The sequence below is a fragment of the Myotis lucifugus genome, unplaced genomic scaffold (assembly GCF_000147115.1).
Source record: "Myotis lucifugus unplaced genomic scaffold, Myoluc2.0 scaffold_234, whole genome shotgun sequence".
Lineage (NCBI taxonomy): Eukaryota > Metazoa > Chordata > Mammalia > Chiroptera > Vespertilionidae > Myotis > Myotis lucifugus.
The window spans coordinates 812,133-839,090 of record NW_005871282.1 but is presented as its reverse complement, the minus strand read 5'-3'; the positions used below and the strand labels follow the sequence as shown (position 1 = coordinate 839,090).

The following is a 26,958-nucleotide window of genomic DNA, read 5'->3' as shown; positions in this document are numbered from 1 at the left end:
TTCTAGGTACTTAGAAGAAATAAAATATATGTTAAATTTAGAGTATATGGGTTTTCTTATTTTTGTAACAGTCATTGAAAAGAGATATGAAAAAAATCATATACTGTCCTAGAAAATATATGAGCTTATCCATTTCTAAAGGGAAAAAAAAGGCAGATTTTTTTTTTGTTAAGCACTCCATTTTGAATTGGTAAATCTATTTTTTAAAGAAGAGGCTCACTTCCAATTTAACCAGAAACCATCCGCGGTCTTGAGGAATAAATTCTAAGTGAGTAAAGTATTCGTACAAAATACTGGTTTTCGTGGTGGTAACGCCCACGGGCTCAGGGCCCGCAGGCTGACAGACGTGCTGGTGGGATTCTGGCACGAAACCCCCAGGACTGGGGGAGCAGCAAACCCCCTGAGGCGAGTCTGGGAAGAAGGAGTGGGATGATGTGCCTTTTGCTGAGTGACGCCTCCTGGCTCCATATCTTGTCTACAGGCTTATTTTTCAAAATCTGGAACCAGGAGCTGTGCGTTTCCCAGGAGCAGAGTTGAGACTGTAGGCAGCCCCTCCAGCGAGTCCCTGCTTCTGCACCTACAGGGGTGCCCTTCCGAGAGAAGGGTGCCCTCTACCGAGCGCCCTGTGCCCAGGGCAGACAGCTTGAGGCAGATGCCAAGGCTGGCAGCCCAGTTCTTTCATTTCGCAGCATCGTTTTGTAAATGAGCTCACCGCCTCGCAGGGACGAGAGGGGATTGCTTAAGGCTTAAGGTTTTAAACATGAAAGATGTCGCTGCCTTTACTGGGCATGGACGCCGGTAGTTTTCGGGGCTACACGGACTGTCTGGAAACGGCTCCGTGGACTGTTGCCTGTAAAACGGTTTTCCCTGGAAAAAGCGCAGCCCCGCTGTTTTCCACACTCAGAGAGCAGGGGAGGGAGAGGCGGGGGGTAAGACAAACCCAGCATTTTCAAAGGGGAAACTTTGCCTGTTTCATGTCAAGATGACAACGGAAAGAATGAGATAGAGCTTCTCAGCACAAATCATTCGTGAACTGCAGTTTGGGGCGCTACATTAACCGCGAGAATGTCTGTCTGTGCCTAATGAAAACACAGCAGAAGTGGATTCCTTTCAGATTAACTAACAAATCCCTTGTACTTTCCAGAGCTGAGGTCAAAGAACTGCCATTTACAATGAGATCTCCATGAACAAGAGGAAAAGTCCCAACCAGGGGGCACACATTAAATGGCTCAAAAGATGTAAAAAGCAGAGATAAAGGAGTCAGGCCCTGTTAACGATTCCACTCGCTTTTAAAAGTCCCGCTGAGAAATGCCTGCTTTAGTAGTAAGATGGCACTTGCTTCTCGGAAACTGCATTTTCTGCCTTATTTGGCGAGGAGGGAGGCAGAGGCCATGCTTCTCGAGTTAATTGAAATCAGAGAAACACCCTTCAAAGCTGCATAGGATGTTCATGTGTCTAGACTCAGAAGGGAAGCATCTGATGACGTTAGAAGTTCATGAATGTGAAAGACTTAGTAACATTTTCCGAAAACCAGGGTCTTAGGGAGACATCCTTAATAAGGCTTTTGACGCTGAGTGCGGAAGCCCTACCCGCTCGCTGTCGCTGGGGGAGCCCCTTTTCCGTGTGTGTGAAATGGACGCGAGGTCTTAAGTGCATCTTATTGTGGTCTGGGTGTCACTGGGTGAGCTTGGAGGGAGAACTTCTTTCCCGTGAGGTCGGGAGAAAATAAACAACAGAATTGAACTCCAGATGTTCACGTCTTGGTTTGAGACGAGGCAGGAAAGATGTTCTGCAGAAAACGGGTGTCCCTTCCCAAGAAATCTACCTCCTTAGGCTCTGATTTTAAACGTGCAGGGTTTAGAAACCGTAAGGGGGTAAGACCTTGGCCCCACCCTGCCCTGGGAACTGCTGACAGGGAACGGAGCATAGCAGTTGAGAGGATCATAAAATCTTTATGAATCATCATCTCTAGATGGTTTTTAAATTTGTTGGTGAGGACTTGAAGAAGCAGAATCTACCTCTCCCATGCAAACATTTTAAAATTGAAATTATCCATCTCTGTAGGTCTATAGACCTTCCCTTCAAAACCCTTTGTGTTAACTCACTTATTTAAAGATATTCCAATAAATGTAAAAGCAGCAGAAACATGTTTAACAAAAAGATATGTTCTCCAAACATTAGTGTCTTTTAAAAGTCAAACATATTTCAGTTGGAAACTATATGAGCTCCATATATACACTTACAAAATATTCAACTTTCTAACGTAACAAGAAAATAATGTTATGATGACTGACTTATCATATCTATCAGTAAAAAGAGAAAACATTAAACTTGTCACTCAAGCTAAATTAACAACGTGGATGCTTTAGGGAATATTATTTTTATGACAAAAGTGGAATTAAGACAAACATAATTTGCATTAGTTTTAGTCACAACAATAAACTCAGCATAAATTAACATTTGAAGAATGAAAACAAAGGCAAGATTTCAGCATATCTAAAAATATTAAATTGTGTTACTTGGTTTTATTTTTCTCCAAAGTTCCAAACCAGAGAGGTAGGAAATAAAAGAAGCTAAGAGTAGATGATGACATATGAGCTTCATCTTGTTTTGTAATTTAGATCCCAGTAAGGTCATGATTTAGTCTAATGAGCTACTTGCGTGACCATAAATAAATTTATTTCAGGACAGTGCTTTGTAAAGGGACAGGAAACATCAAGTGATGGAAGAGGTGGAGTTTAAAGTTAATTACAAACTAGAACAGGGGGCTTAGCTTAACTGATTACAATAAGGGAAGAAACTGGGAAATCTATTACTTGTCCAGTAGTAAGAATGAGATTATGTGCTTTTTACTTAGCTTGTTTGCAAAAGGATTTCTCTTATTTTTTTTTTTTATCAAAGGGAATGACATGAGATGACTTTCATTCATGAGTCCCCTTTTCTATTCCATTTCTAAATGCTGCGCATGGCAAACTGGACCATTTTGTCCTCTTGAAGACAAACGTTTCCCCTGTGGGCGCCATGATTCCCCACGTGTAACTGGGCTATCACACTAAATCCGAGGCCATGCAACATCTGTGTAAGAGTGTCAGCTTCCGGGAGGACATATTGCCAACCAGTGTGTCATGCGCAGAACAGGAAAGGAGAGGAGACGGCCTGAAAGTCACCATTCTTTCAACAGAGTGACCGAGGGAACGCAACAGAGATAAGTCTGACCCTCAGCCCCAAGCTTCTAGGACTGCCTTTTTAGAGAGCAAATCCCTCTCCCGTCTGTGAAATAAGTTACGTCAGGACATACACGGCATCCGTTCTTCATTTGCAAGCATTCCAACGTTCTCTTGTTGCTTAGACCAACATCGCTTTTAGAAAAAGGAGACGTGCTCTCAAATAACTCAGGCCTCCCGTTGAGGCCTCCGGGTTGTAAAAAGCACACCGCACATGGTTTCTAAGGAAACTTGGGCACAGGGGGCTACAGAGCAAGCTTTGTTGTATAACATTGGGCTTAACCCAATTCTAACAAATTTGCTTCCAGTGTTAGGAAGTCAATATTGTGCTCATGCATTTAGCGTTTGCAGAGCAAATGGAAAACACTTATTTCTAGTGATGTGATGATACATTCAATGGGACAGAACAGGAGGGTGAGTACACAGGAGGAAGTGCATGCTAATTTTAAGGCACTTTAAGAACGCAGGAAGAGAAGACATTTAAAATATGAGCTACGCGACCCTAGCTTAAACTGTCATCCTCACTCGTCTCTGATACGTCATCAGTGTTCAATAACTCATTTTTTATAACAGGTCCTGCATTAAACATAGAAAGATGTTCCTGATCCAGAGACAAAGAGCTGAAAAACCATTCATATAAAGCAGTAGCATTTTCCCCAGCCTTACTGAAGCATCATTGATAAAAAGTTGTATGTATTTAAAGTGCACATGTGCTGATTTCCTAGACATATACATTGTGAAATGGTTACCACAGTCAAGTTAAGTAATGCAGCCACCCCCACATGGTTACCTTGTGTGTGTGGTAAGCACACCGAGGCTCTAGTCTCTGCAGTATCACTACCTGCAGCCATCGCTCTGTGCTCCAGTGGCGTTCTCAGGGGCCTGGGCAGCCCGAAATCCACACTGTTAATGGGGGAAGCCTGACCTAAAACCAGTCTGTTGGAACGTTTCATAAAGTTAATTTAGAGAGAGTTTTTTGTTTGTTTGTTGGGTTTTTTTGGTTTTTGTTTTTTTTTTTAAGGAAGCCAATGCAAAGACCAAAGGAAGCGTGTCATGCAATTTTCTTAAACTGGCTTCCATCTCATTAAAACTTCCAGATCTCTCCTGGAAACGCAGTGAACTGAGGGTGTCAGTTACGCCTGGAGAACAGTGAGGCCAATGCCAGCCCCTCTGCGGCGTCACTGCTCATAAAAATATGAAGAAGTGTGGGCCCCTCTCGGGCCCATCTTTCTCAGCACCATTTGAGCAGGCCTGCTCACTGGCCTGGCGTCCACGTTCCGCCTTCAGCCTTTACGCTCACGAAGTATAGAGGAGTGATTCTTCAAACGTTTAGACGACATTTTCCCCCCAACATCCTCCTATATCTGTTTCAAACACGAAGGAGGAACTAGAATAGCTTGCCTGCTAAACATTGCAATAAAACTACCATGCCTTCTGTTATGAGCGGTGGACCGCATTGGGTGACTGTAACACCAAGTAAGAACGAACTTTTAAACTTCCTGAATCGATTGAATCGATGGAGGGTGTTGTGTGAGGTCGTGAAAGTCGTAGCTGCCCTGTGAGTGGGCACAGGAGGGGAGGCGATGGCAGGCGGCTGGGGCGTTGGCAGGTTCTGAGTTCCCCTTTCTGGGAACTGCCACTCACCCGCGAACCCTGTAAACCCCGAATATTCAGCACAAACCTAAACCGTTATCCCTGCAGCCATGTGGGGGGATGGAGAAACGGGAGCTGACAAGGGGATTCGTGGTTGTTTGTAAAAAGCTCAGGACCCGCGCAAGGCCTCTGGGGACCAGGCGCCAAGTGTGGCTGTTAACCACTGACCTCCTGCAGGCAGGCCACTCCAGCGGGCACTTGAAGATCTTGGCTCTGAGAAAATAAAATAAAAGTCCACTTTTCACAAAAATGCAAATACTGGACAGCAAGGACACCATTCGTTATTTGCAAAGCTTTTTGCAGATATTTAGAAACTTCTTTGATTTATTCAGTGCTGGCCAGCTAGCGTAGCAATCCTCAACCCGAGGCTGAATTTCACCACAACCACAGCTCATGCTTGCAGAACCCGGACCAGGCTCTATTTGGCAACCCCTACGCTGATTCACTGGTAATAGCTGCTGAAACAGCCTAAAATTTGCGTTGAAGCAAATCTGGGGACATTTTAAGCCCCAAATGGCCATGATTCATATTTTTCATGTGTTTTTTTTATTATTATTTAGGTCTTACCAATATTTGTTTAAAAAAACACCTTTGTTTTGTAATTTGGAAACCTCTTCACATCATACCATGTTGACATACTATGTTGACCTACTACAGCCCCAAAGAGCTGGCGGCGAGATTCTGTATCTAGCTTTCCCAGGGTTCTGGACGGGTGTTATGCTGCCAAGAGCAGCTGCGTTTCCCCTGAACTTCTCAGCGAGGTTAATAAAATCCAGACCGTCTTCCGAGGCCCTGACACAATCACCTATAGTCCAGTGCTCCCATCTGCTGCTGGAGCCCATCCTAGCCATTGGGTTGACAGGCTTCTTTTCAATGGCACAATTAATAAATAAGTTTCGTGTGGTGTGGTTTCCATCGGTGCTAAATCCTTACTCTAAATAAAATTAAAGTACTTCCTGGCCATACGAGAAGTTTGTTATGCTGTGCCGATGTGATGTTTGTAAACAGATTTGGTATTCCACACAACCTCTTACTATTTAGCAAATTAGGTAGGAAAAATAGGCTATTCTTGGTGCCTAACTTTGTGGATCTTTCATTTTTTCTTTGCATAAGCAAGCTCATAAGAAGATACACGTAATGAAAGGAATAAATTATTTGTTTCGAACCAGCTCTACTTGGGCTGTTGGAAACAGTCATGACATGATAGTGAAAAGCACATTTCAGCAAAACATGAGCAAATGTCACACCATCTTACCTGTTTTCCAGTTATTGATGGAGGATGCTCCCATCTCGGCCAGTCCTACGCGGACAGAGATGTCTGGAAGCCAGAACCGTGCCAAATATGCGTCTGCGACTCAGGATCTGTTCTCTGCGATGACATAATCTGTGACGACCAGGAATTGGACTGCCCCAACCCGGAGATCCCGTTCGGAGAATGCTGCGCCGTGTGCCCTCAGCCTCCGACCACTGTAAGTGGAGAGCCCAGCCCCGCCTCCCTCAGATCTGTGTTTAAGCACGTGGCTAGGTCCTATCTCCCAGGTCCGTGAAAGGAGCCTGTCCAACAACCCTGTTAGCATTACACGTAAAAGGTGAACATTCTTGGTTTAAAACCAGAGACTGGGTGTGGTTTGGGGTAAGAAACAGATATGCAACCTGGGACAGACCTCATGGGAAAGTTGCTCCTACGTCTTTTTAATCTGTATCTTCTCCATTTGTTAGCCCACACGCCCTCCGAATGGCCATGGACCTCGAGGCCCGAAGGGAGATCCCGTAAGTAAACATCCTTCGGTGGAATAACATTAGCTCCTTGAGTCGTTTGCTTTAAAAAAAAATCTAATAGCCTTTTCATAATTGAACTGTCATCATTTATACATTTATTTGGTAGCACGTATTTCAATGATGACACAAAATTACTCAAACGAAGATTCCACGATCGTCCGTGTGAGGAGTCAGACTTCCCAGACTTGACATAGTGTCCTCATCCCCATGAACAGTTTCCAAAATAAAGTAAAGGTCACTATACAAAGGCATAAATGGCATTGAAATTATTCATATGATTTCGTTTAAAAGGTATATTTTCCCAAGAAAATGCATTACTTATATTGATTCCTCAATTTATAAAGCAGAGAAGCTGCTACTTGATAATGATTCTGAGTCACTAGGACTTTTCACTGTTTCATTTGTTTTTATGATTTTTTCAGGGCCCTCCTGGTATTCCTGGGAGAAATGGCGACCCTGGTCTTCCCGGGCAGCCAGGTACCCCTGGTTCTCCCGGCGCCCCTGGAATCTGTGAATCATGCCCTACTGGTGGCCAGGTAATACATGTCTGGACAAAAAGATTCCTTTGTTAAAACTCCCTCCTCATTGCCTTTTCTTTAGCCGATATCACATTTCTCTCCTGTGGGCTCCTTATCTCTGATTTTACATATTTAACAAATTCTTATTTAGTGCTGACAAGTGCTGGGTATTTTTCTAAATGTTTTATAAAGATTTACTCTTCCTCATTACGCTAATGCTATTACTACTATATTTCTGCAAACCTTCCCCGCTCCTCAGCAGGCATATGCCATGTGCACAATATGTGAGAAATGAACCATCAGCTGCCAAAAGGGGTAGCGAGAGGGTTTAGGAATTGCTGCAACTGTGTCGACTTCCCTTATCACCCAATGGCAGAGCTTCTGGAAGTTTGGATGAAAAACAGTTGAGCTGTGCACATTCCTTATTGACTTCAAGTCAACAGAATTATGTTCCTCTTGAAACTCATGCCAAGCAACTAACTCCGCATGTAAAATAGATAACCAAGCACATAAACAAAGCACCCGTTCCGCTGTGATGGAGTAAGGAGAAATTTAAAAACGTACACAAATCGCTATGAGTTTTAAAAAATTATTTTCAAATATCAATTAACGAGAAGCAAAGAATATCACCTAACTTATCCTTATCCTGGGGCCAATCAGAACCCCTTGCTAAACCTACAATTCAAAATAGAATCATCTCCAAAGAAATGCAACCAACACACGAGCCTTTCTCTTATTCTTGGGCTTCTTTTCTACGCAGATGTCTGGTTTTGGGGTGAACCTGTTTCGCATATCAACCCAAAGCCGGGGGAGGTATATTTTACTTGTATCATTAACTGTTGGGAAAATAATTTGACTTCTCCATTTTTCGGCTCCAAATGAGAAGGTCAGATTATTCATCCTCTGAGAGCTCTTTGGCCTCAACCAGTCTCTGCTCCTACGTTTCTGAGGCTGTGAATGTCACAGAAATGTTCTGGGTCAGAGCACACAGGAGCAGATTACGTGGGACTGACATTGCAAGCAGTTAGCTCAAAGATCACAAAGCAACTCCTTCTGTAGAATAGAAAGCTATAGAGAGACAGGCTAAGCAAGATAACGAAACAATACGTCCCACATCCTCTGGCGTGCGGGAAGGTTCTCGTGGTGGATAGTGGGTGTTGCGTGCACTGCTTCTAAATGCTTTCGAAAAGAACCGCGATCTATATATCAAAGTGACTGTATCTGTCTGGTCTTTTTGCTGCAGAACTATTCTCCCCAGTTTGAGTCCTACGATGTCAAGTCCGGAGTAGGAGGAGCGGGCCTCGGAGGCTATCCCGGGCCAGCTGTACGTACAAGGGTTTCTCGGCGTTGTGGAGCATCGTTTAGTCTCTGATAAATCTTGAATGCTTGTTCTTCCAGTGATACGGTATTTTAGCATCATTGTATAAAGTAGCTTGCTGCCTATGAAGGATGGGGAAGGAGGTGGTAGGATAATCACGATCCCCTATCCTTGCTAACTTTTTCCTTACCTTCTCATTTCTGCCTGTTTTGTCACTCGTTTCTGTCTTATAGAACCACCTCTACCGGGCCCACCTGCTTTCATGCTTAGGTCTCACACTCATATATTCTTCATTTTAATCAAATTGTTACTGCCACTTTCTCTCTCATCTAAGTTTTTCAGAAGCTTCATTTATTGTCTTTTATTAATTAAATGCTACTTTCTAGATGACATGTTGGGTGATGAGTGTCCAATATCCCAATCTGTCTCAACTCATATCCTGGAATCAAATACAATTATTCACAGGATTCATCAAGTCTTTAAGTTCATCTACCGTAATGATAGCTTCTCACATTGTACCCAAAGGGTTTCTTTCAATGTAAATGACCTAGAGTTTTGAAAGAAGAAAATAGCAAAAAGCATTGAGCTCTGGGCATGTGCCCATGATGCATGGTGTCCCATGCAAATGACCCTGTTGTAGAGGGCCTATCAGAAGGAGCAACACTAGGTAAGGTGACCATTTCACTGAGCAAAAGGTATATAAGCTAAGACTGGATTCCCAGGGATTATGGCACATTGTTGCCCAGGTCATTGGTCCCCATATTTGTGACTTCTAAAATGACAAAATTTTAACTAATACATCCAAATGAAGTGGCTAAAGAAAGATCATTAAAATGTACATAAACTACAAAAGGAGACGTTTACAAATCTCTAAAGTTAGAGGGGCTGTGATTTGTATGTGTATGTCTCTTTCAAAGCCAGGGAATTATATTAACTATGTTAGCAGCTGCTCTTAATCAGCTGTATTCATATTATGAACGCTATGTTTAAATCAGATATACAGTTTTTACTTAATAAACAAACACTGAAAAGCCACTACTTATTAATATTCCAGAAAAGAAGTCACAAGAGAAAATTTAATGACATACGGTGGTTTTATAAATTTATTAACGGTATTTAAAAATAGCAGGTTACAACACTGAATGTTTTCTAGTTTAATCTACAGTTCTCCCACAAAATGATAAGTCAATTGATTATAACTGTAATTCATCATTGTCCCAAATATGGATGATTCTCAGATGCACATCTCAATCTCCATGTCTACATAACTCAGTGATGCACTGAAAACTTTTGGGGTGATCTACACCATTGTTTTTAGAAATGAGATTGTGTAGAATGCAGATAACTACTTTTCTACAATGAGTTGGGCTTCCAGGCAGAAAAATAAAAATAAAATGTTCCTTGTACCAGCATTCCAATATCGAAGGGATTTTCATAGCATTTCGCTGCATTTTTTCCAGATTTTAAATCCCCTTTGGGGGGTTTCAGGCCAACAAATTATAATATTTATCAATAATTGTTGTTGATTCGGTGGGAATTTCATTTAAAGTGATATTGTGTGTAATATCTGTATTTTAAATATAACAAAATTAATCCTATCCATGAAGAGCTATTACATCAGTAGCTATTACATACTAATTGTTCACATTTTTAAAGATACCGTTATCATCCCAATGCAATGGCATCTATTTGAGGCTTGAGGAAAGTGTATTTCAGATGCATTTATTTTGTACTTATTCTTTAAATTTGCATTCCAGGGTCCCCCAGGCCCTCCCGGCCCTCCTGGTGCATCTGGTCATCCTGGCTCACCTGTAAGTATGGCCACAGTGGTGCTTCCTCTTCATGCATGTTCTATAAGTCAAGGTAACACAGACCCTGCTGTCATTCAGCCACATCAGCATGCATAGTTCCACTGAAGTCAAGAAGTCGCAACCAAGAAACTTTCATTTCTGCAAAGATGTTTAATTCCTTCCCACAAACAATATATTAGGAATTAAAACTTGGTCAAATCAAACCACATGTTTAATTTGTATGTCATATGACTCAAGTTTGAAACAATTCGGTTTCAGTGGAATTAAGTAGATGAAATGGAATCAATTAAATTGATTCTGATCTGAGAGTTTTTGGCTTCCATCTTTATAAACTGGAACGAAATTTGCTGACCTCACTTAAAAATCTTGATCGCACACTGTCTTCAAATGTAAATTAATCATGTGAAGATTAAGTTACTTTAAAAATATTTACACGTTATTCTACCCACTAGGGTTCTCCGGGATACCAAGGCCCCCCTGGTGAACCTGGGCAGGCTGGTCCTTCGGTGAGTAACGGTCACATCTACATTTAATAAATTGAGAATTCTGTATAGAAACCACCTTCATTTTCTAAAACTTAACCATAGGTCCCTACAAAGTATAGATTAAGTTTATGCTTTCGACTTACAATAATAAATGGTATTTTTATGATAGTTGAATGGGTTTCACAGACTTTTTGGACTCTTTTAATGGTTTAAATATCTAAGAGACACTGTTTACTCTAGAAGTTCTCTGGATAATTAGAAATTACAATAATCCACTTACTAGTACAGATACAAATCCTCTATCTCTTAAACATAGATTTAACCTTCCTATAGCCACTCCTGCATATCTACTCTTCTGATATATGATTTGTAAAACTTGACTTAGTAGAAATAAACATAATCTAATAGGGTTCTCTAGGAAAACATGCTGTGTAAATAAGTAAGGTGACGTTATTTCAAAGTATTTGGAAATAACTATATATTTAAAATTCAATATCTCAAAAATGGAAAATTGTATCAAAATGTATCAATATACACATGTGATATAAAACATAGATACATGATATTTTTAATTTTCATAAAAAATAAATTTAACGAAGGGGGCTGGGGGAAAGAGGCTCCTACAATAAAGTCAACATTAAAAAATGTTTAATTTTTAAAAATAAGTTGAACAAACAGTAAAAAACTGGATACAATATAGGTATAATATTAACTCAATGTGTTATTTTCTTGATAAAAAATACTGAGAGTATTTTCTAAAAGGAGCTTTCTTCCACTAATGCATACAAGATGTAATAATTAATTGACTGTAACAGAAACATCTACAGATTTATTTACTTTTAATTTCCTTATTTTTAGGGCCCTCCAGGACCTCCTGGTGCTATTGGTCCAGTTGGTCCCGCTGGAAAAGATGTAAGTTTTTAAGGACTGAATGGAGATACAGCAAAATTCAACTTGGAATATTCTAAGTAGCATGCACCATAGGCCACAATTTCAGAGAGAAAAACTTTATTCAAAAATTACCTTAGTGACATTTTAGCTCATATTAATCTTTGAATATCTAAGGTTAATAGTATTTGCATAACTACATGTACTGCTTGCTAAATTCTAAACAGCAGAACCCCCAAATGTCCACCAAGAAGACTCACCCAGTGACTGTGTCACTTAATGGGAGGAGAGAGAGGTTTCTTCTCTCTGTCTCTTGCACTGAAGAAACTGCTATCAGTACTTTATGAATTTCAAACTTCTAAACACCTTTAATATTATGCTACTCTTTCTTTCCCACTTAATTTCCAATTGCACATTCTTCTCAGGGGATTGAGACGGTCGTACTATGTCAGTGGTGAGAGGTGCCTGCATTACTCACAGGTTTACACTGAGGTGGGAGAAGCCCTCCTCATTTCTTCTGATAGGAAAGCTGACCTCAGCGTTACATGTTTAGCACAACCATTTGCATGGGTTCTTGGTGAGAAAAATGCAGAGGAGTCAGTTTGCTCATTGTCTGCAGTGTGTTTGTCACTTACACGGCTTCCTCCTCTCCCCAGGGGGAATCTGGAAGACCCGGACGAACCGGAGAGCGAGGACTGCCTGGCCCTCCAGTAAGTCATCACATCCGCTGCGTTAATGGGACAATCACAAGGCTCCTCACGCGAAAGTTGTTCTCTAATTACATTGAACTGACCTTGAAAATAGAAGGCATTTCACTGCTGGATTGTGCTTCTCGTGGACGATTCATGAAAATCTCTCCCACTCTTTAACTTTAGGGTATGAAAGGCCCAGCGGGCATGCCTGGATTCCCTGGAATGAAAGGACACAGAGTAAGTAGAGCTTCTAAATCGACTATGCGCGGTTTCATTTGTCAGTGTTATTCGCCTAACCAATATCACTGACTATATGCCCCAAACGGCCGACTCTAACAACAAACTAGTTATTTATACAAAGTAGTGAAGCTAATTTTAAGCATATACAAGACTTGGGAAAGAATAAAGTAGTTTTCTTATCACAACTGTCAAAAAACATAAAATATATTCTAATGGTTATGCATATTTATTGTCTTAATCAATATGACTTACAGATAGAATTAAGCAAGTTTATTCTAGGCAAAATATTACATTGAACCAACTGAGCCAAAAATCTACCAACTTACTATAACTAAAATCTATGAAACAGATATTTGCTGTTCTAAAGTTAAGGCAACTTCTAAATTGGACTCAATTATACTTTCTAATTAGTTCAGCGCTTTTTTTTTTTACTGTAAAATCAACATCAAATGTCTTCAATCTATTCAAAGGAGTTTTAAATTATTTAAGTTAATGTTGAACATATTGTTAGGTGGAAAACTAGCAATCAAAAATCAATGTAAAGTTTTCGAGCATTCTGCATTATTAGCAGATTTTAACGTGTTTACTCTTTTATCCATTTCATAGGGCTTCGATGGACGGAATGGAGAAAAGGGTGAAACGGGTGCTCCTGGATTAAAGGTGAATCCCAGCAAAAATCTCACTTTCATAAGCAGATTCATGTGAATGGTACAGCTACGCTTAATTAAGATTTCTACTGGAGGTTTAGTTTTTTCTGAAATCGACCGGAGCTTTGCATTGTAAGAGCTGCGGGATAGTGAGTAACTGAGATGCCCTGTCAAAGCTTCCAGGAGAGCTGATGCCTCGAGCTGTCGAGATTAGAAATGAGTGGACATCGCTGAGTAACTCAGGAATTATTTCTATTAAAGCCACACGTTTTAAAAATACAGAAAGTGATATTTCTGGTAAAGAAAAAGTGTTACAGAAACTTGATATTGTTAAAATGTATGTTTTTTCCTTGGGTCCCATAGAGTTTTTCACAAAATGCTATGTTTAAAAAACTAGACCCGTTCTCCCTGTGGCATGATGGTAACGTGTTGTCTGTTCCCAGGGTGAAAACGGCCTTCCTGGTGAAAACGGAGCGCCGGGCCCCATGGTAATCCTTTCTTACGGGCTTTTCAGTTTCACAGCAACCTCCATCCCACCCCGCCCTGCCTTGCTCCCTCCGCCTCGGCCTTTACACTGTCAAGTTCAAAGTATAACCGTCCTTTCCACTTCGTTCTGCAGGGTCCCCGAGGGTCTCCTGGGGAGAGAGGCCGGCCGGGACTCCCTGGAGCCGCTGTGAGTACCTCAGCCCCAGCTCGCTCGCTCTCTCGCACCCGGAGCCACAGGGTCTCAGGGTCTCAGCCAGGGCTCGGCTGCGACAGATGCAGGGAAATGGCTGTCCACACACCTGCACTCAGAGTCGCCCCGTAGCACCTGAGCCATAACCGCAGGGAAACAGGTGTTTCTTAGTGATTGTCCCTGCTGAGGCTGTGTGAGTGTTAACTTTGCATATGTTATCAAAGCCTTTGCATATGTAATGCACATTCAGTTTGTAAAATACAAACACCAATCATTCTACATTAGATCATTGCTATATATATATGGGTTTTAGCAAGTTGGCTCCAAAATATATCTAATCAGTCAGTAGATGTTAATGTATTTAAGGAAAAGTTAACTCAACTGAGTCAGATTTTTAATCTAAATACTACTGGTCACCAGTGTTTCAGAATCCAGGAGATATTTAAGACAAACTTCTCTTTCTAGGGGGCTCGAGGTAATGATGGTGCTCGAGGAAGTGACGGACAACCGGTAAGTAGCTGGTCACCTGCCCCTGACCGGCCTCGGGGAGATGAGAGAGTGTGGTTGTGGGATACTGGAGTCATAGGGATTGTAGACCCAAACTCAGCATTTTCATAAACGTCTGACCCAAACGGACACTAAACCCCAACGTAAAATCTAGAAACAGTTCATCTAGAAATGCTAAGTTCATTCATTGTGATGCTCCTCATTGTTAGTTCACTCGGCCACTTGCTAACATCTGTAGGGTGCTTACAATGTGAGTTAAGTCAGTATTGGATACGGCAACTAAGACAGAAGACAATGTGACCTCTGTTTTCTAAACGAGAGCTCAGGGCTATGGACCCCACATGAAGTCACAGAATTTGGGGCAGAAGTCAGGAGTGGGGGGCGGGGGAGGCCCCAAATTCCCCAACTTCACTCCCATTTTAGTTTGTCGCATGTTCCTCCACATGCTACTCATCCATAAGGATACCCACCCACTATTTCACGTGCATTCTTGTCTCCTGTGTTGTGTGTGTGCTCACATGTTACTAGTAGCGTTAGCTCTTGTTGACGTGGCTCAGAGTTCTTGAAACGGTCCTTAATCCTTGCAGGGCCCACCCGGTCCCCCCGGAACGGCAGGATTCCCCGGTTCCCCCGGTGCTAAGGTAAACGTGCATCTCCATCAAAGAGAAGGTACAACCTGGAGGCAACCACATCATTGCATCTTGAAAGATTTTTTTGTGACCAAACAGATATCTTCTATCTGAACCGATCTACAAAGCCCTCTTCCTTTTTAAATCTTGGGGGTAGTGCTTGCGCTTGCTGACATACATTTCAGAAGTCCAACTTTACAGCACGACGGCTGTGCACTTGGCTGTGCGCTCACCTCCAAGCCTGGTCTCCTTCGTCACTTTGTCCCTTTACCGTTTCTGGATTCCAAGTGTCTTACACTTGGCGCTCCGCCACCCTCATGTCCTTCTGAGGCCATTTCTCTCTTTTCCCGGTCGCTTTCTGGGATAGAGAGATAACAGTCACACCCACAGTTCCCATCTTTCTCTGCCTCTAAGGTGAAGGATTCAGAGAGAGAATATGCAGCCGTCCTTTAGCTAGAGTCAGCATCGTCACCCTCCCGCAGCCTGAAGGGGGTGGGAGGAAGGAAACTGCTGGGAGATGGGACGTGGCCAGGGGAGCTGACCGCCTCGGGCTCTCCCTCAGGGCGAAGTCGGACCTGCAGGCTCTCCTGGCTCAAACGGCTCCCCCGGACAGAGAGGAGAACCTGGACCTCAGGGACACGCTGGTGCTCCGGGCCCTGCGGTGTGTACAGCCCTGGGCCCGAGGGGGCGGGCGCGCCACTGCTTCACGGAAGCGTGGAGCCCGGTGTTGCTGTCCACGGAGATTCTTTCGGGGGTGGGGGGACCTTGCTCAGTGCTCTGCTGTGAAGAATGCGGATTTGATTGGTGCTGACCTCGTGGTTGGTGAGGTTTGCCCTCTTCTAGAACTGACGAATTCACTGTTTATCGACACAGAGAATTTGAAGCTAGTTTTCTGACACTTCAAAGCCTACCCCCCAACTGAATCGCTGATAAAAGATTCAGAGAAGAAACCAGACCGAACCTATTCTGTCTGCTGATTTAATTATTTAGAACGAGTGCATGTTATTTGTGGTTTATCCCGGTGATGGTAACAGCGAGCCTGCATTTTATGTGCGGGGCTGTACTGGGAGGAATGACCGATCTCTATAATGCACAACACCCACCACAACACCCGTCCCAAGCTTAGCGAACAAATCTGTGAACAAGGCCTCCATAGCCGTAGCCACACTATTTGCATTGTTCATCCGCACTGTTGCATTGTTACTAACATGCCTTCCCCTCCAGGGCCCTCCTGGGAACAATGGGAGTCCTGGCGGCAAAGGTGAAATGGTAAGATGGCCCCTCTCCCTCCTCCCGCCCCCACACACACTACTGGCTCCTCAGTATTTTGCATGACGAGACATTTGTGACATTGAAGTGAGCTATTGGGGGAGAAAGTTCAAGTGTGACTAAGACTATTCTTCTGGGCTTGTTTCTAGGGTCCCGCTGGCATTCCTGGGGCTCCTGGCCTGTCCGGAGCCCGGGGTCCCCCAGGCCCGCCCGGTACCAATGGTATTCCTGGCCAGCGAGGTGCTGCCGTAAGTTCCTCTTCCCTCTGTGCCCTGAAAGGTGTGGCTTTGTTCTCACAACAGACGCACAAGTGGCAAGCTTTCTATTCTCATTGCGTTCCTGCTGCTTTCACCGCATTTTATAAGTGAATGCTACTGGGGATGATTTCATTAGTCTATCCACCCTCCCCTCCCCATTTTTAAACCAAGATTCTGTTCCCTTAGGGCGAACCCGGTAAGAACGGTAACAAAGGAGAGCCCGGAGCACGCGGGGAGCGAGTAAGTGTCCCCCAGGGGCGTGGCTGTCGGCTAGAAAAGCACAGCCCAGGTGGGAAGGGACAGGCCACCCTGCGCCGCCTAACCAGCCCCCTGCGGGCCTCCGTCCTCAGGGGGAAGCTGGTATCCCCGGGCTGCCAGGCACTAAGGGTGAAGACGGCAAGCCGGGTTCGCCTGGAGAACCTGGTTCCAACGGAGCCCCGGGAGCCCCAGGAGAGAGGGTATGTCTTCCAGGGGCTCTGCAAATGCAAGGCCTGCAGGGGAGGCCGCCTGGCTCTTCCTCGCGGGGGAGCCCCCCCATGTTGTCTGGAGGCATTTCCTAGCGGGAGGGCATCCCTATGGCCACTCAGGGTCATGAGACGCTTTCTTGCTTTGGACTGAAATCCTCGCCTCTCACGGTCCCCAGGGCGCGCCCGGATTCCGAGGAGCTGCTGGAACCAACGGCCTTCCCGGAGAAAAGGTGGGCCCCCCTGGTTCCTATTCTCTGAAGTGCTAGGCCTGCACGTAGGCCGCCCCATTACTTCTGCACGGCTCCCCATTCATTAACACTTAAACGTCTGGCAGAAATGTGACCGTTTCCAAAGCACAGTCATCGCCAGCGGCTCCAGCCCGGAGCCGCCACCTTTCCCCCTTCCTGACCCACACAAGTCCCTTCCGCTGAGAGAGCCCTTGAACTTACCTGTCAGTGGGGAACTGCTCACCGCAGCCCCGTTGCAAGAATAAGATAAACTAAAATGCTTAAAGGTTCCTTGAAAACATTGAAGTGCTATACAAATATGATTTCATGCCAACGAAGATATTTAGCTCTTATATGCACCGATATATAATGTTAAGTTCACTAGATGTTGTTTTTTAAGCCTGTGATATTCATCCACGTTGCCTTAAAATATTTCCAATGTGAAAATCCGAGCTCGTAGTTAACAGTGACTTTATGCTGAGCGAGGCAGCAACATGCCAGCTTTCTTTACGAGACCAAAGAGCCCTGGTCAGGTGGCTCAGGCGGGTGGAGCACATCTGTGTTTATCTCTCTCCCTTCCTCTCTCTCTAAAACTCCATAAAAACATGTCCCCAGCTGAGGATTAAAAAGAAAAAAGAGCACCCTGTACAAAACAGGACCCAGTGAAGTTCTCTAGTTGTAGCCCAAGTATCGCCCGTGTCTAGGCGGATGCGGGCCGTTTCACTCACCTGCTCACTCGTTTCGCCATGCAGGGTCCTGCTGGGGAGCGCGGCGGTCCCGGCCCCGCAGGGCCCCGAGGAGCCCCCGGAGAATCTGGCCGAGACGGTGCCCCCGGACCCCCAGGAATGAGGGTGAGGAGGAATGCTGCTGTTTCCTAGGAAAAAGGCACATGGGGAAGGCTCAGAGGATCTTCCATCAGGCTCCACCTTTCCTTATAGGCTCACAACAAAAACACGTTTACAGGACACTTAAGCGAATCTAGATTAAAGAGCGGACACGAGAGAGCAGTTAACTAAAATACCTGACTGGCAGAAAAATGTAGGCCACCACAAGGCTACCTGTGTACGTGGGAATGTTGACATTTCGCAGGTGGACGCCTGTGTTTGAAACCGTTCTTAACGCACCTCCCTGGCTTTTCCCATCCAGGGGGTGCCCGGAAGCCCAGGAGGACCAGGCGGCGACGGGAAGCCAGGGCCGGCCGTACGTACCTGCTCCCGTCCTGTTAAAGCCCAGGGAACGGCCGCACGCAGGGCCCGGGCCTGACGCAGGCCGAGAGCCTGGGTGTGCGTTGTCCATGTGGGTCATGTTGCTACTGAGCCCCTCCTAACGCGGTTTGTTCTCATCAGGGACCTCCAGGAGCGAGAGGCTCCCCAGGCTCTGCAGGCCCCCCTGGCCCGAGGGGTCAGCCTGGCGTCATGGGCTTCCCTGGCCCTAAAGGCAACGACGTGAGTCCCTGCCTCGGTCTCTCCAGTGACGGTCGCACGTGGCCTTGGGCTCTCCCTGTGGGAGGAGGGGGTGGCCAACATTCCCCTCTGCCTCAGAGCGCAGAGCGACACTGAAATTCACAGTGCCCGGCAGAAGGGAGTTAAAGCGTCGTTTTGGTCGAGTTCTGGGGACAGAGTGGAAACCTAGTTATAGGAAGTAGTTTTGGGTTGTGAATGTGTGTGTGTGACTGTGTGTGGGGCTGTGTGTGTATGTGTGAGTGTGCATGAATGTGTGTGAATGTGTGTGTGTTTGTGTGTGTGTGACTGTGTGTGTATGTGTTTGTGAGTGTGTGTATGTGTGAGTGTGTGTGAATGTATGTGTGTGTGAATGTGAATGTGTGTGTGTGTGTGAATGTGTATGTGACTGTGTGTGAATGTGTATGTGTTTGTGAGTGTGTGTGTATGTGTGAGTGTGTGTGAATGTATGTGAGTGTGTGTGAATGTGAATGTGTGTGTGAATGTGTGTGTGACTGTGTGTGTGAATGTATGTGAATGTGTGTGTGAATGTGTGTGTGAATGTGTGGGGGTGTACGAGGCAGGTCAGAACTCTGAGGGAACAATGTGATGAATGACTTCCTCTTGGAACTGGTAAATACTAGCCATTTCTTTAGGGGGCTCCTGGCAAAAACGGAGAGCGAGGTGGCCCTGGAGGTCCTGGCGCCCCGGTATGTACTTTCATCCACTTCTTCCCACCCCTGCCCTGCAGGCCTGTGCCTCCAACCCCATGACTCTCTCCCTGCTGTTTTCAGGGTCCGGCTGGAAAGGACGGTGCAAGTGGAGCTCCGGGCCCCCCTGGACCGCAGGCAGGTTTCGCACAGCCTGCAGATGCGGGGGGCGGGGGGGGGCGGAGGGAGGACTTGGGGAACAGCACAGCCTCTGTCCCTGGATCATCACGGTTCATCACAGCAATGACTGTGCCGCTTCCTCAGCTGGCGGCTGGCTGCTGGCACTGAGGAACGTGTGTGTTGCAAGGTCTCCTGCACAGGCACTTGCACAGGCAGCTTCTTCCCTCCTTCCACACGGTTCATTTCCAATGAAGCCGTCAGCCTCTGCGGGGAAACCGTGTGTGCTCAGTGGGAAAGGTGTCTCCTGACGGAGGATCTCATCACAGTCTTTTTCCCCAGGGGGCAGCCGGTGACAAAGGAGAGGCAGGACCCCCTGGCCCGCAGGGATTGCCGGTAAGAATGTATTTAACTCGTCATTGGACACCTGCTTTCCATCAAGTACTCTGGTAGCCATTGTCGTTCATTTCCTGTGACACGAATAGAGTATAATTCATCTGAGGCTTACAATTTGCAGGTCTTGAGTCTTCTACCTTGAAATACAATGATAGACAATGCGACTAGGCAGGCATACTTCCAATAATTTCTATGTCTAGTCCAGAATGAGTATTACCAATGAAACATTTTTAATATTAATGTTAAAATAAGTGAGTTCACATAATTCTATGTTTATACTTATTTTTATTAGAACTTAAATTAATAAAGCTAAATCCTTTCATTTTTATAAACATCTCCCTCTATTCTGTAAACAAAAAGGATCTGGCGAGATGAACACTGTTTTGTAATATGCTTCTCCCACCTCTGTCATTGGCTGTTGAGAGCCATAATTTTTTTGCCTCTAAAAGACCACTGAACCTGAAGTTTAATACTTTGCAGAAACCTACGAATGAGAGCTTTGGTGCAGGCAATGCTTGAAGTGATGACACATGCACATCTGATTCCTCCTAGGGCCTCCAAGGAGCCAGCGGGCCCCCCGGGGAGAGCGGGAAACCTGGTGAGGCAGTAAGTGGCCTGTCATCTTCTCAAAACCCTGAAACCAAAAGAACGCATCGCCCTCCTTTATTGCTTATTAAATGTTGCCTTCCCTCACGCCATGTTGTCTGAGTTTTAACATTCAGTTTTGAAATATTCATTAACAAAACAGAGAAAAGTTGTTCTATCGTAACTATGGCATTGTTTGAATCGGAGCCTAAAACAAAAGGAACTAAAGAAAGAGTATACTCCTCGAGGTGACAAACTTGGCCCTGGAGACACGGCCAATGTGTGTCTTGCTTATATTTCATAACATGCGTTCCGATGGAGTCTCATTGTGGAATGTCCATCTCCTAGGGCCCCAAGGGCGAGGCCGGTGCGCCGGGAGCGCCAGGAGGCAAGGTAAGGCCCCCCCCCCGTTTGCTTCCTACTGTTTTCAGCACGTGACAGAGCAATTAGCTAGTGGCCTCCTTCTAGTATTTATAGCAAAAAGCTCTTTTCAAGAAGCACGACGTTGTAAATGCTTGGGGAACACACCTGGGTCCCCTCAAAGCATGGCGGGGGGATTAAACTTGCTGCATCGGCAACACCACGTTCTCTGACGGGAATCAACATCCAGAATCCACTGCGGCCTGACATTTCAAAAGAAAAACCTTCCCAGGGCCTGGATTCCCTGTAAAAATCTGCCAATAGAGGAACGTTCAGTTTGCTCTTGGGAATAAAATGGTTAGACTCCTTTTCATCAGACCAGGTGTCCACGTTTCCGGGTGGGGCCACCTTTAAGACTTCCGTTCCCACTCAGTGGATCAAATGTCTTTTATACAAATTCCCAAATTGTTCAAACATGTAAGAACCTAGTGGTCTGCACGGAAATACTACTGGTACAGCTGAGGGTACTGGGTCCCGCTTTGGCCCTGGGTCTCCTCACAGGAGTGTTCCATTTCCCACGACAGGGAGACTCTGGAGCCCCTGGTGAGCGTGGGCCTCCTGGAGGGGTAGGTCCCCCCGGACCGAGAGGTGGAGCAGGCCCCCCTGGTACTGACGGAGGCAAGGTAAACGCCACAGCATTCAGGCCACTCGGGCTTTACACAATGCGCTGCATCTCCTTCTTGTGACTGACGATTTCTCCTTGCGTGTCAGGGCCCTCCCGGCCCCCCCGGGCCACCCGGTCTTGCTGGTAGCCCTGGCCTGCAAGGGATGCCTGGAGAAAGAGGGGGCCCTGGAGGCGCCGGCCCGAAGGGTGACAAGGTACGGGCTCACCTTTTGTTCATTATGTAACAAAACAGACTTGGTGGGTAAAAGGGAAACACGGTTGCTGGGAAGCAATCTATTTTCCAAATGAATGTCATCCTTTGATAGCAAGTGGAGGTTGGCTGTACCCAGAACACCTGGTATTTACCCAGTCAGCCTGGCGGGGGTCCTCTCGGGGCAGGTTCCCATTGAGGACGCTTCCCAGCGCTGACACTGGCCTCTGTTTGACAGGGGGAACCGGGCACCGCTGGTGCTGATGGGGCTCCTGGCAAAGACGGTCCCCGGGTGAGTACGCGTTTGGGGGAGAAACTGGCCTTGTCTGCGTTTGATGGACAACAGTCCCCTCACCGCAACTTCTGTCCGTTCCCCAAACTGTTCCTCATAAGTTAGACCGAACTTCGCTACCTTCTGGGCATTAAGAAGACCTAAATGATGCGATAGTTCAAATTTCTGATTTCTGTTTCTCACTACCCGACAATTCAACCATGACCCGAGAATGGAAAATTCCCCAAAGTAGGATAAACGTTACAAGCTAACGTCAGAGTGAGTCGCTAAAATGCAGATAATCAATACTGCTCATGAGGGAACTTTTTAATTTAAAACAAAACACATTGCCATTCTGTGGTCAAGCCATGCCCTGGCGTACTACTTAGCAATGGAAAGGAATGAACTATGGATGCGCCCAGTGATCTATATAGATCTCCGGGCATCATGCTGAGGGAAGGGAAGTCAAGTCAAAAAGAGATGTAGTGCATGATTCCATTCACGTCCCATTGAGAAACAGCACTCCGTGGAGGTGCAGGCAGCGCGTGGTTGCCAGGAGTGAGGAATGGGGTGGGGGGCGATGGCTGTCGCTAAGGGAGGTGAAGGAGGGAGTCTGAGGGTGACTGTACCATGTGTCTTGATTATGGTGATGGTCATGCAAGGCTACGTGTGATAAAAATTACATAGAGTTACACACACACACACACACACACACACACACACACACACCCCAATGAGTGCACGGAGAAGCCAGAGTAAGCCCTGTGGGTTGTACCAGTGCTGATTTCTCAGTGTTGCTGTTGTACTACAGCTGTGTGAGGCGTCACCTCATGGGTGTTGATATTGGCCTACAGTTGTGTGAGGTGTAACGTCGTGGGAAGCTGGGAGAAAGGTGCACAGGAGTTTCCTGTATGTTTCTTTTCAACCTCCTATGAATCTGCAACTATTTAAAAAAATTTCATGTTAGAAAAAATAAACACTATAATCAATTCCATTCCCATTAGCAGACATCTTCTAGATTTAGTCATAGTTACATGTTAAATATGCTAAATAAACATGAAATCTAAGTCATTACATAGATATATTTACTGTCATTGCCTTAAAAATTCATAAAGGCTTCCCATTTGACAGACTAGATGGGTAAGCCATCATCTAATTTTAAAAAACAACAACTAATATTTAAAACGTTACCATTTGAAAACATGATATGTGTAATGACACTTTGCATAGTCAGATGACACATTTTGAATTATTAAGCAGTGGAATAAGGCAACATATTTTAATTTTGAAGTTATGACTGTAAGCTCTTACATCTTGTTTACCTACTGCAAAAAAAAAAAGAAAAATCAATAAACTTCTCCTGAATCCTATAACCCTTTTAGAGTCATTCCTTAGGATCTCAGATTCACTAAGCTCTGAAGTCCTTGCACATGGAAGAGAATAGCACTCAATCAATAAAAGAAATCATATGACCTAGTACATTCGCTGGATAATATGTCTATATCTTCCTGTTTGATTAACAGAAAAACTGATGCTTTCCGTCTCTAAAATTAAAAATGTTTCTATTTTCTTTAGGGTCCTACTGGTCCCATCGGCCCCCCTGGCCCCGCTGGTATGCCTGGAGATAAGGTAACACTTAACACTACTTAGAAACAACAACAAAATCTCCTAGCTTTTTGGATGATGGGAATATCATTTTTCTTTTCTCTTTTTAAAGGGCGAAGGTGGTACCCCTGGACCTCCGGGCGCAGCTGGTCCTCCTGGAGGCCCTGTGAGTGTGAAAACATTTCAACATCCCCTTTAACCCACACACGCAACAGCGACTGGTAGTTAGCAGCGCTGCCTAGCAGCCCCAGGACGCATGGTGGGAACAGTCTGTGGGAGTCAGACAACAACATGCAGGAAACGTTCAAGTGCTCAAACCCCAAACTCACAAAAGACAACTGTAAATCCTGCCTTCTTTACTAAATAGTTGGGGGAGGATATAAAAATCGCACAAGTAATATTCATTGGTAAATGAGCACTTCCTGACTGACAGAATCTGAGCCCGAGGCTCCTTCTAGATCTGAAGTTCTCTGCCTCCAGGGTTTGGGACTCAGGAGAGATATAGAGTAAATGTTTTTCATTAATTATCGATGGGTTTTTCAATCCATTTACCATGTGTATAAATCCATACATTCTTTAGAGTTATACAATTAGGTGCGTCCAATACATCAGAATTCTCAAGTTATGATTCTTGCAAATGCTCTCACAGTCAGAGGCAGAAGGCATCGATGGTTTGGGTGTTGTTCGCAACTACTTTTGTTCAGAAGTGAAACAGTCTCCAGGTGGCGGACTGCGTCAGTTACCTGTGCACACTTCCTCCTTAAAGGAGAGATTAGATGGTGTAGAGGCTGATGAGTGGTCCCTGTGGGAGGCTGTCTTCCCGGGACTAATAAGGATGCTTTCCCTCCAGGGCGAGAGAGGTGAAAGCGGACCCCCAGGCCCCGCCGGCTTCCCTGGTGCTCCCGTAAGTATGAACATTAGGGATCAAGAACTGCACATCGGTAGCCCCAGGGATCAAAGTCCAGCCCAGGGGAGCTAGTCAGTGATGTGGTAATAGGTACGCATGGTGCCAGGTGGGCACTGGACATAGCGGGGAGGCACTGTGTAAAGGCCATGATTGTCTAACTCAGTGGTCCTCAACCTTCCTAATGCCGCGACCCTTTCATACAGTTCCTCATGTTGTGGTGACCCCCAATTTCATTGTTACAAATTGAACATAATTAAAGCATAGTGATGAATCACAAAAACAATATATAATGATATATGTGTTTTCCGATGGTCTTAGGCGACCCCTGTGAAAGGGTCGTTTGACTGCCAAAGGGGTCGCGACCCACAGGTTGAGAACCGCCGGTCTAACTGCTATGCCCACACCTGACACTAATATAGAATGATATTAAATGTAAACTGTAATTGAAAACAACAACAACAACCATACATGTCCCACGGCCCGGAATCTGATCCTGCTGGAAATGGCAGAAGTATAGTTGAGTCTGGATCTAGCCCGGCCTCCGCCACTCATTCCCTATCCGACCAGGTTACCTCAGCTCCTCCCCCTTTTGACTTGATCGCTCTCCTTACTCTTTAAAAGATGAGGCTAAAGTACTTGCCTGGCCCTTGTGCCAGGCCAGGGAGGGGAGCGGGTGCCTGCCTCCAGGAGCCCTCTTTCACCAGAGGACAGCACCCTGGAAATGAGCTCTGAGCCCCACCTTCCTCAGATGCCGGCCCGGGGCCCACTCACACGCACTCGGTCCTCGGAGAGACTGTCTCCCGTGTGACACGCCGTGGGCACCTCCTGCCGTCTCGGGGACGGTCTTCCTCCAGGAAAGCATCAGGCTGTCCTCTCAGGACCGTCTTTTCTGACCTTCCTGCGGCCTCCCTCCCGGGATGACTGTGTTCTGACTGCGAGTCATGATGAGCCGGGCGCCGGGGCCGGTGGCCGCTCACTCGTGTTGTTTCTGGCCGCAGGGACAGAACGGCGAGCCTGGCGGGAAAGGAGAGAGAGGCCTTCCTGGCGAGAGAGGCGAGAGCGGGCCCCCCGGGGCCGCAGGACCCCCCGGGGGAGCTGGGCCTCCGGTGAGTCTTCTCTCACCTTCTCTGAAGCTTCTGGTGGGACTTACTCTGTCAGCCTGAGCGCTGGTCATGGTGACAGGAACCGTCTCCATAGCAACATAGTTCTGAGATCGAAGCCTGGCCCAACAGTCTAAATGTCATCTCAACTAACGCTTCGTCGAGGTTTGCTTTGTTGTTTGCGGGGAGGGGTTCTTATTTCTGTTGTAGGGTTTTCCCTAGTTTTAGTGAAATGTCATCGCCAGAGAACGTTGTATGAGTCTCAGGTGCACGCACCACAGCATGGCTGGATTTGTGTGTAAACTGCAAAGTGATGACCACAACACAGAGTTACTGGTTGGCAGGGGCTTAAGGCTTTGCCAAACATGTGACGTGGTGCCCTTCTTACGCATCATTCTCACCTCCGTCCCACACAGGGCCCCTCTGGTCCCCAAGGTGTCAAAGGCGATCGTGGCAGCCCTGGCGGCCCGGTGAGTGTGCCCCTCTGAACTGTCACTGCCAAGCACCCCTTAGCGCCAGCCTCTCTATAAACTGCTTTGAAAGCACCAGGTCCCCAACTAGAGTATAAAGACCATGGTCACTTACTCACCTATGAGTCACATGCAAATTCCAAGAGGAAACCAAACCATCAGAGTAGAAGGCAGACCCCCCCCCCGCCATGCTTGGACTTTATCTGAGCGTGTAGTGCCGAACTGTTCGTTCTGCTTCCCTTCTGAAACGCGCTGTCCTCCCCAGGGCGCTGCTGGCTTCCCGGGCGGCCGCGGACCCCCCGGCCCTCCTGGCAACAACGTAAGTGCTTCCCAACGGCTTTCCTCACCGCCCCGCGGGGAACTCCCAGCCGATGAGAGACCCCCTCGCTCATGGCTTTGTACCAAGTCCCATAGAAAGTGACTGGAATGCAGGTGGAAGAGGGAAGAATCTTTAACGTTTTCATTGTCAAATACTCAAATGTTGGACCTGTTTGTAGGGTAACCCAGGCCCCCCAGGCGTCAGTGGTGCTCCAGGCAAGGACGGCCCCCCGGGCCCCCCGGGAAGCAATGGCAGCCCCGGCAGCCCCGGGATTTCCGGACCTAAAGGTGACGCTGGCCCGCCCGGCGAGAAGGGGTCCCCCGGTTCCCAGGGCCCCCCGGTGAGTAGTGTTGCTCTGAAACTGGCGATGCCATTCCCCTGTCATCGCTAACTCCGTAAGGAAACGTACTCACGCGAAGGAGACTGAGGTTTCGCTGTCTGCCCCGCAGGGCGCCCCAGGCCCGCTCGGACTCGCAGGAATCACCGGCGCGCGGGGGCTGGCGGGGCCCCAGGGCAT

General features: G+C 46.1%; 1 protein-coding gene across 1 annotated transcript in view; it reads left to right on the top strand.

The window, feature by feature from the left end:
• Positions 1–26,958, top strand: part of COL3A1 (collagen type III alpha 1 chain) — a 37,927-nt gene that overhangs the window by 3,276 nt on the left and 7,693 nt on the right. The window contains exons 2-40 of the mRNA XM_023762116.1: positions 6,144–6,346; positions 6,597–6,647; positions 7,079–7,192; positions 8,418–8,498; positions 10,250–10,303; positions 10,756–10,809; positions 11,647–11,700; positions 12,333–12,386; positions 12,552–12,605; positions 13,215–13,268; positions 13,699–13,743; positions 13,875–13,928; positions 14,397–14,441; positions 15,026–15,079; positions 15,630–15,728; positions 16,292–16,336; positions 16,486–16,584; positions 16,780–16,833; positions 16,944–17,051; positions 17,237–17,290; positions 18,040–18,138; positions 18,434–18,487; positions 18,634–18,732; positions 19,383–19,436; positions 19,521–19,574; positions 19,896–19,949; positions 20,502–20,555; positions 20,883–20,927; positions 21,479–21,577; positions 21,666–21,773; positions 22,008–22,061; positions 23,616–23,669; positions 23,758–23,811; positions 24,496–24,549; positions 25,551–25,658; positions 26,069–26,122; positions 26,388–26,441; positions 26,620–26,781; positions 26,891–26,954. Coding sequence (XP_023617884.1) covers positions 6,144–6,346; positions 6,597–6,647; positions 7,079–7,192; positions 8,418–8,498; positions 10,250–10,303; positions 10,756–10,809; positions 11,647–11,700; positions 12,333–12,386; positions 12,552–12,605; positions 13,215–13,268; positions 13,699–13,743; positions 13,875–13,928; positions 14,397–14,441; positions 15,026–15,079; positions 15,630–15,728; positions 16,292–16,336; positions 16,486–16,584; positions 16,780–16,833; positions 16,944–17,051; positions 17,237–17,290; positions 18,040–18,138; positions 18,434–18,487; positions 18,634–18,732; positions 19,383–19,436; positions 19,521–19,574; positions 19,896–19,949; positions 20,502–20,555; positions 20,883–20,927; positions 21,479–21,577; positions 21,666–21,773; positions 22,008–22,061; positions 23,616–23,669; positions 23,758–23,811; positions 24,496–24,549; positions 25,551–25,658; positions 26,069–26,122; positions 26,388–26,441; positions 26,620–26,781; positions 26,891–26,954 — 2,808 coding nt within the window. The remainder of the gene's footprint in view (positions 1–6,143; positions 6,347–6,596; positions 6,648–7,078; positions 7,193–8,417; positions 8,499–10,249; positions 10,304–10,755; positions 10,810–11,646; positions 11,701–12,332; positions 12,387–12,551; positions 12,606–13,214; positions 13,269–13,698; positions 13,744–13,874; positions 13,929–14,396; positions 14,442–15,025; positions 15,080–15,629; positions 15,729–16,291; positions 16,337–16,485; positions 16,585–16,779; positions 16,834–16,943; positions 17,052–17,236; positions 17,291–18,039; positions 18,139–18,433; positions 18,488–18,633; positions 18,733–19,382; positions 19,437–19,520; positions 19,575–19,895; positions 19,950–20,501; positions 20,556–20,882; positions 20,928–21,478; positions 21,578–21,665; positions 21,774–22,007; positions 22,062–23,615; positions 23,670–23,757; positions 23,812–24,495; positions 24,550–25,550; positions 25,659–26,068; positions 26,123–26,387; positions 26,442–26,619; positions 26,782–26,890; positions 26,955–26,958) is intronic.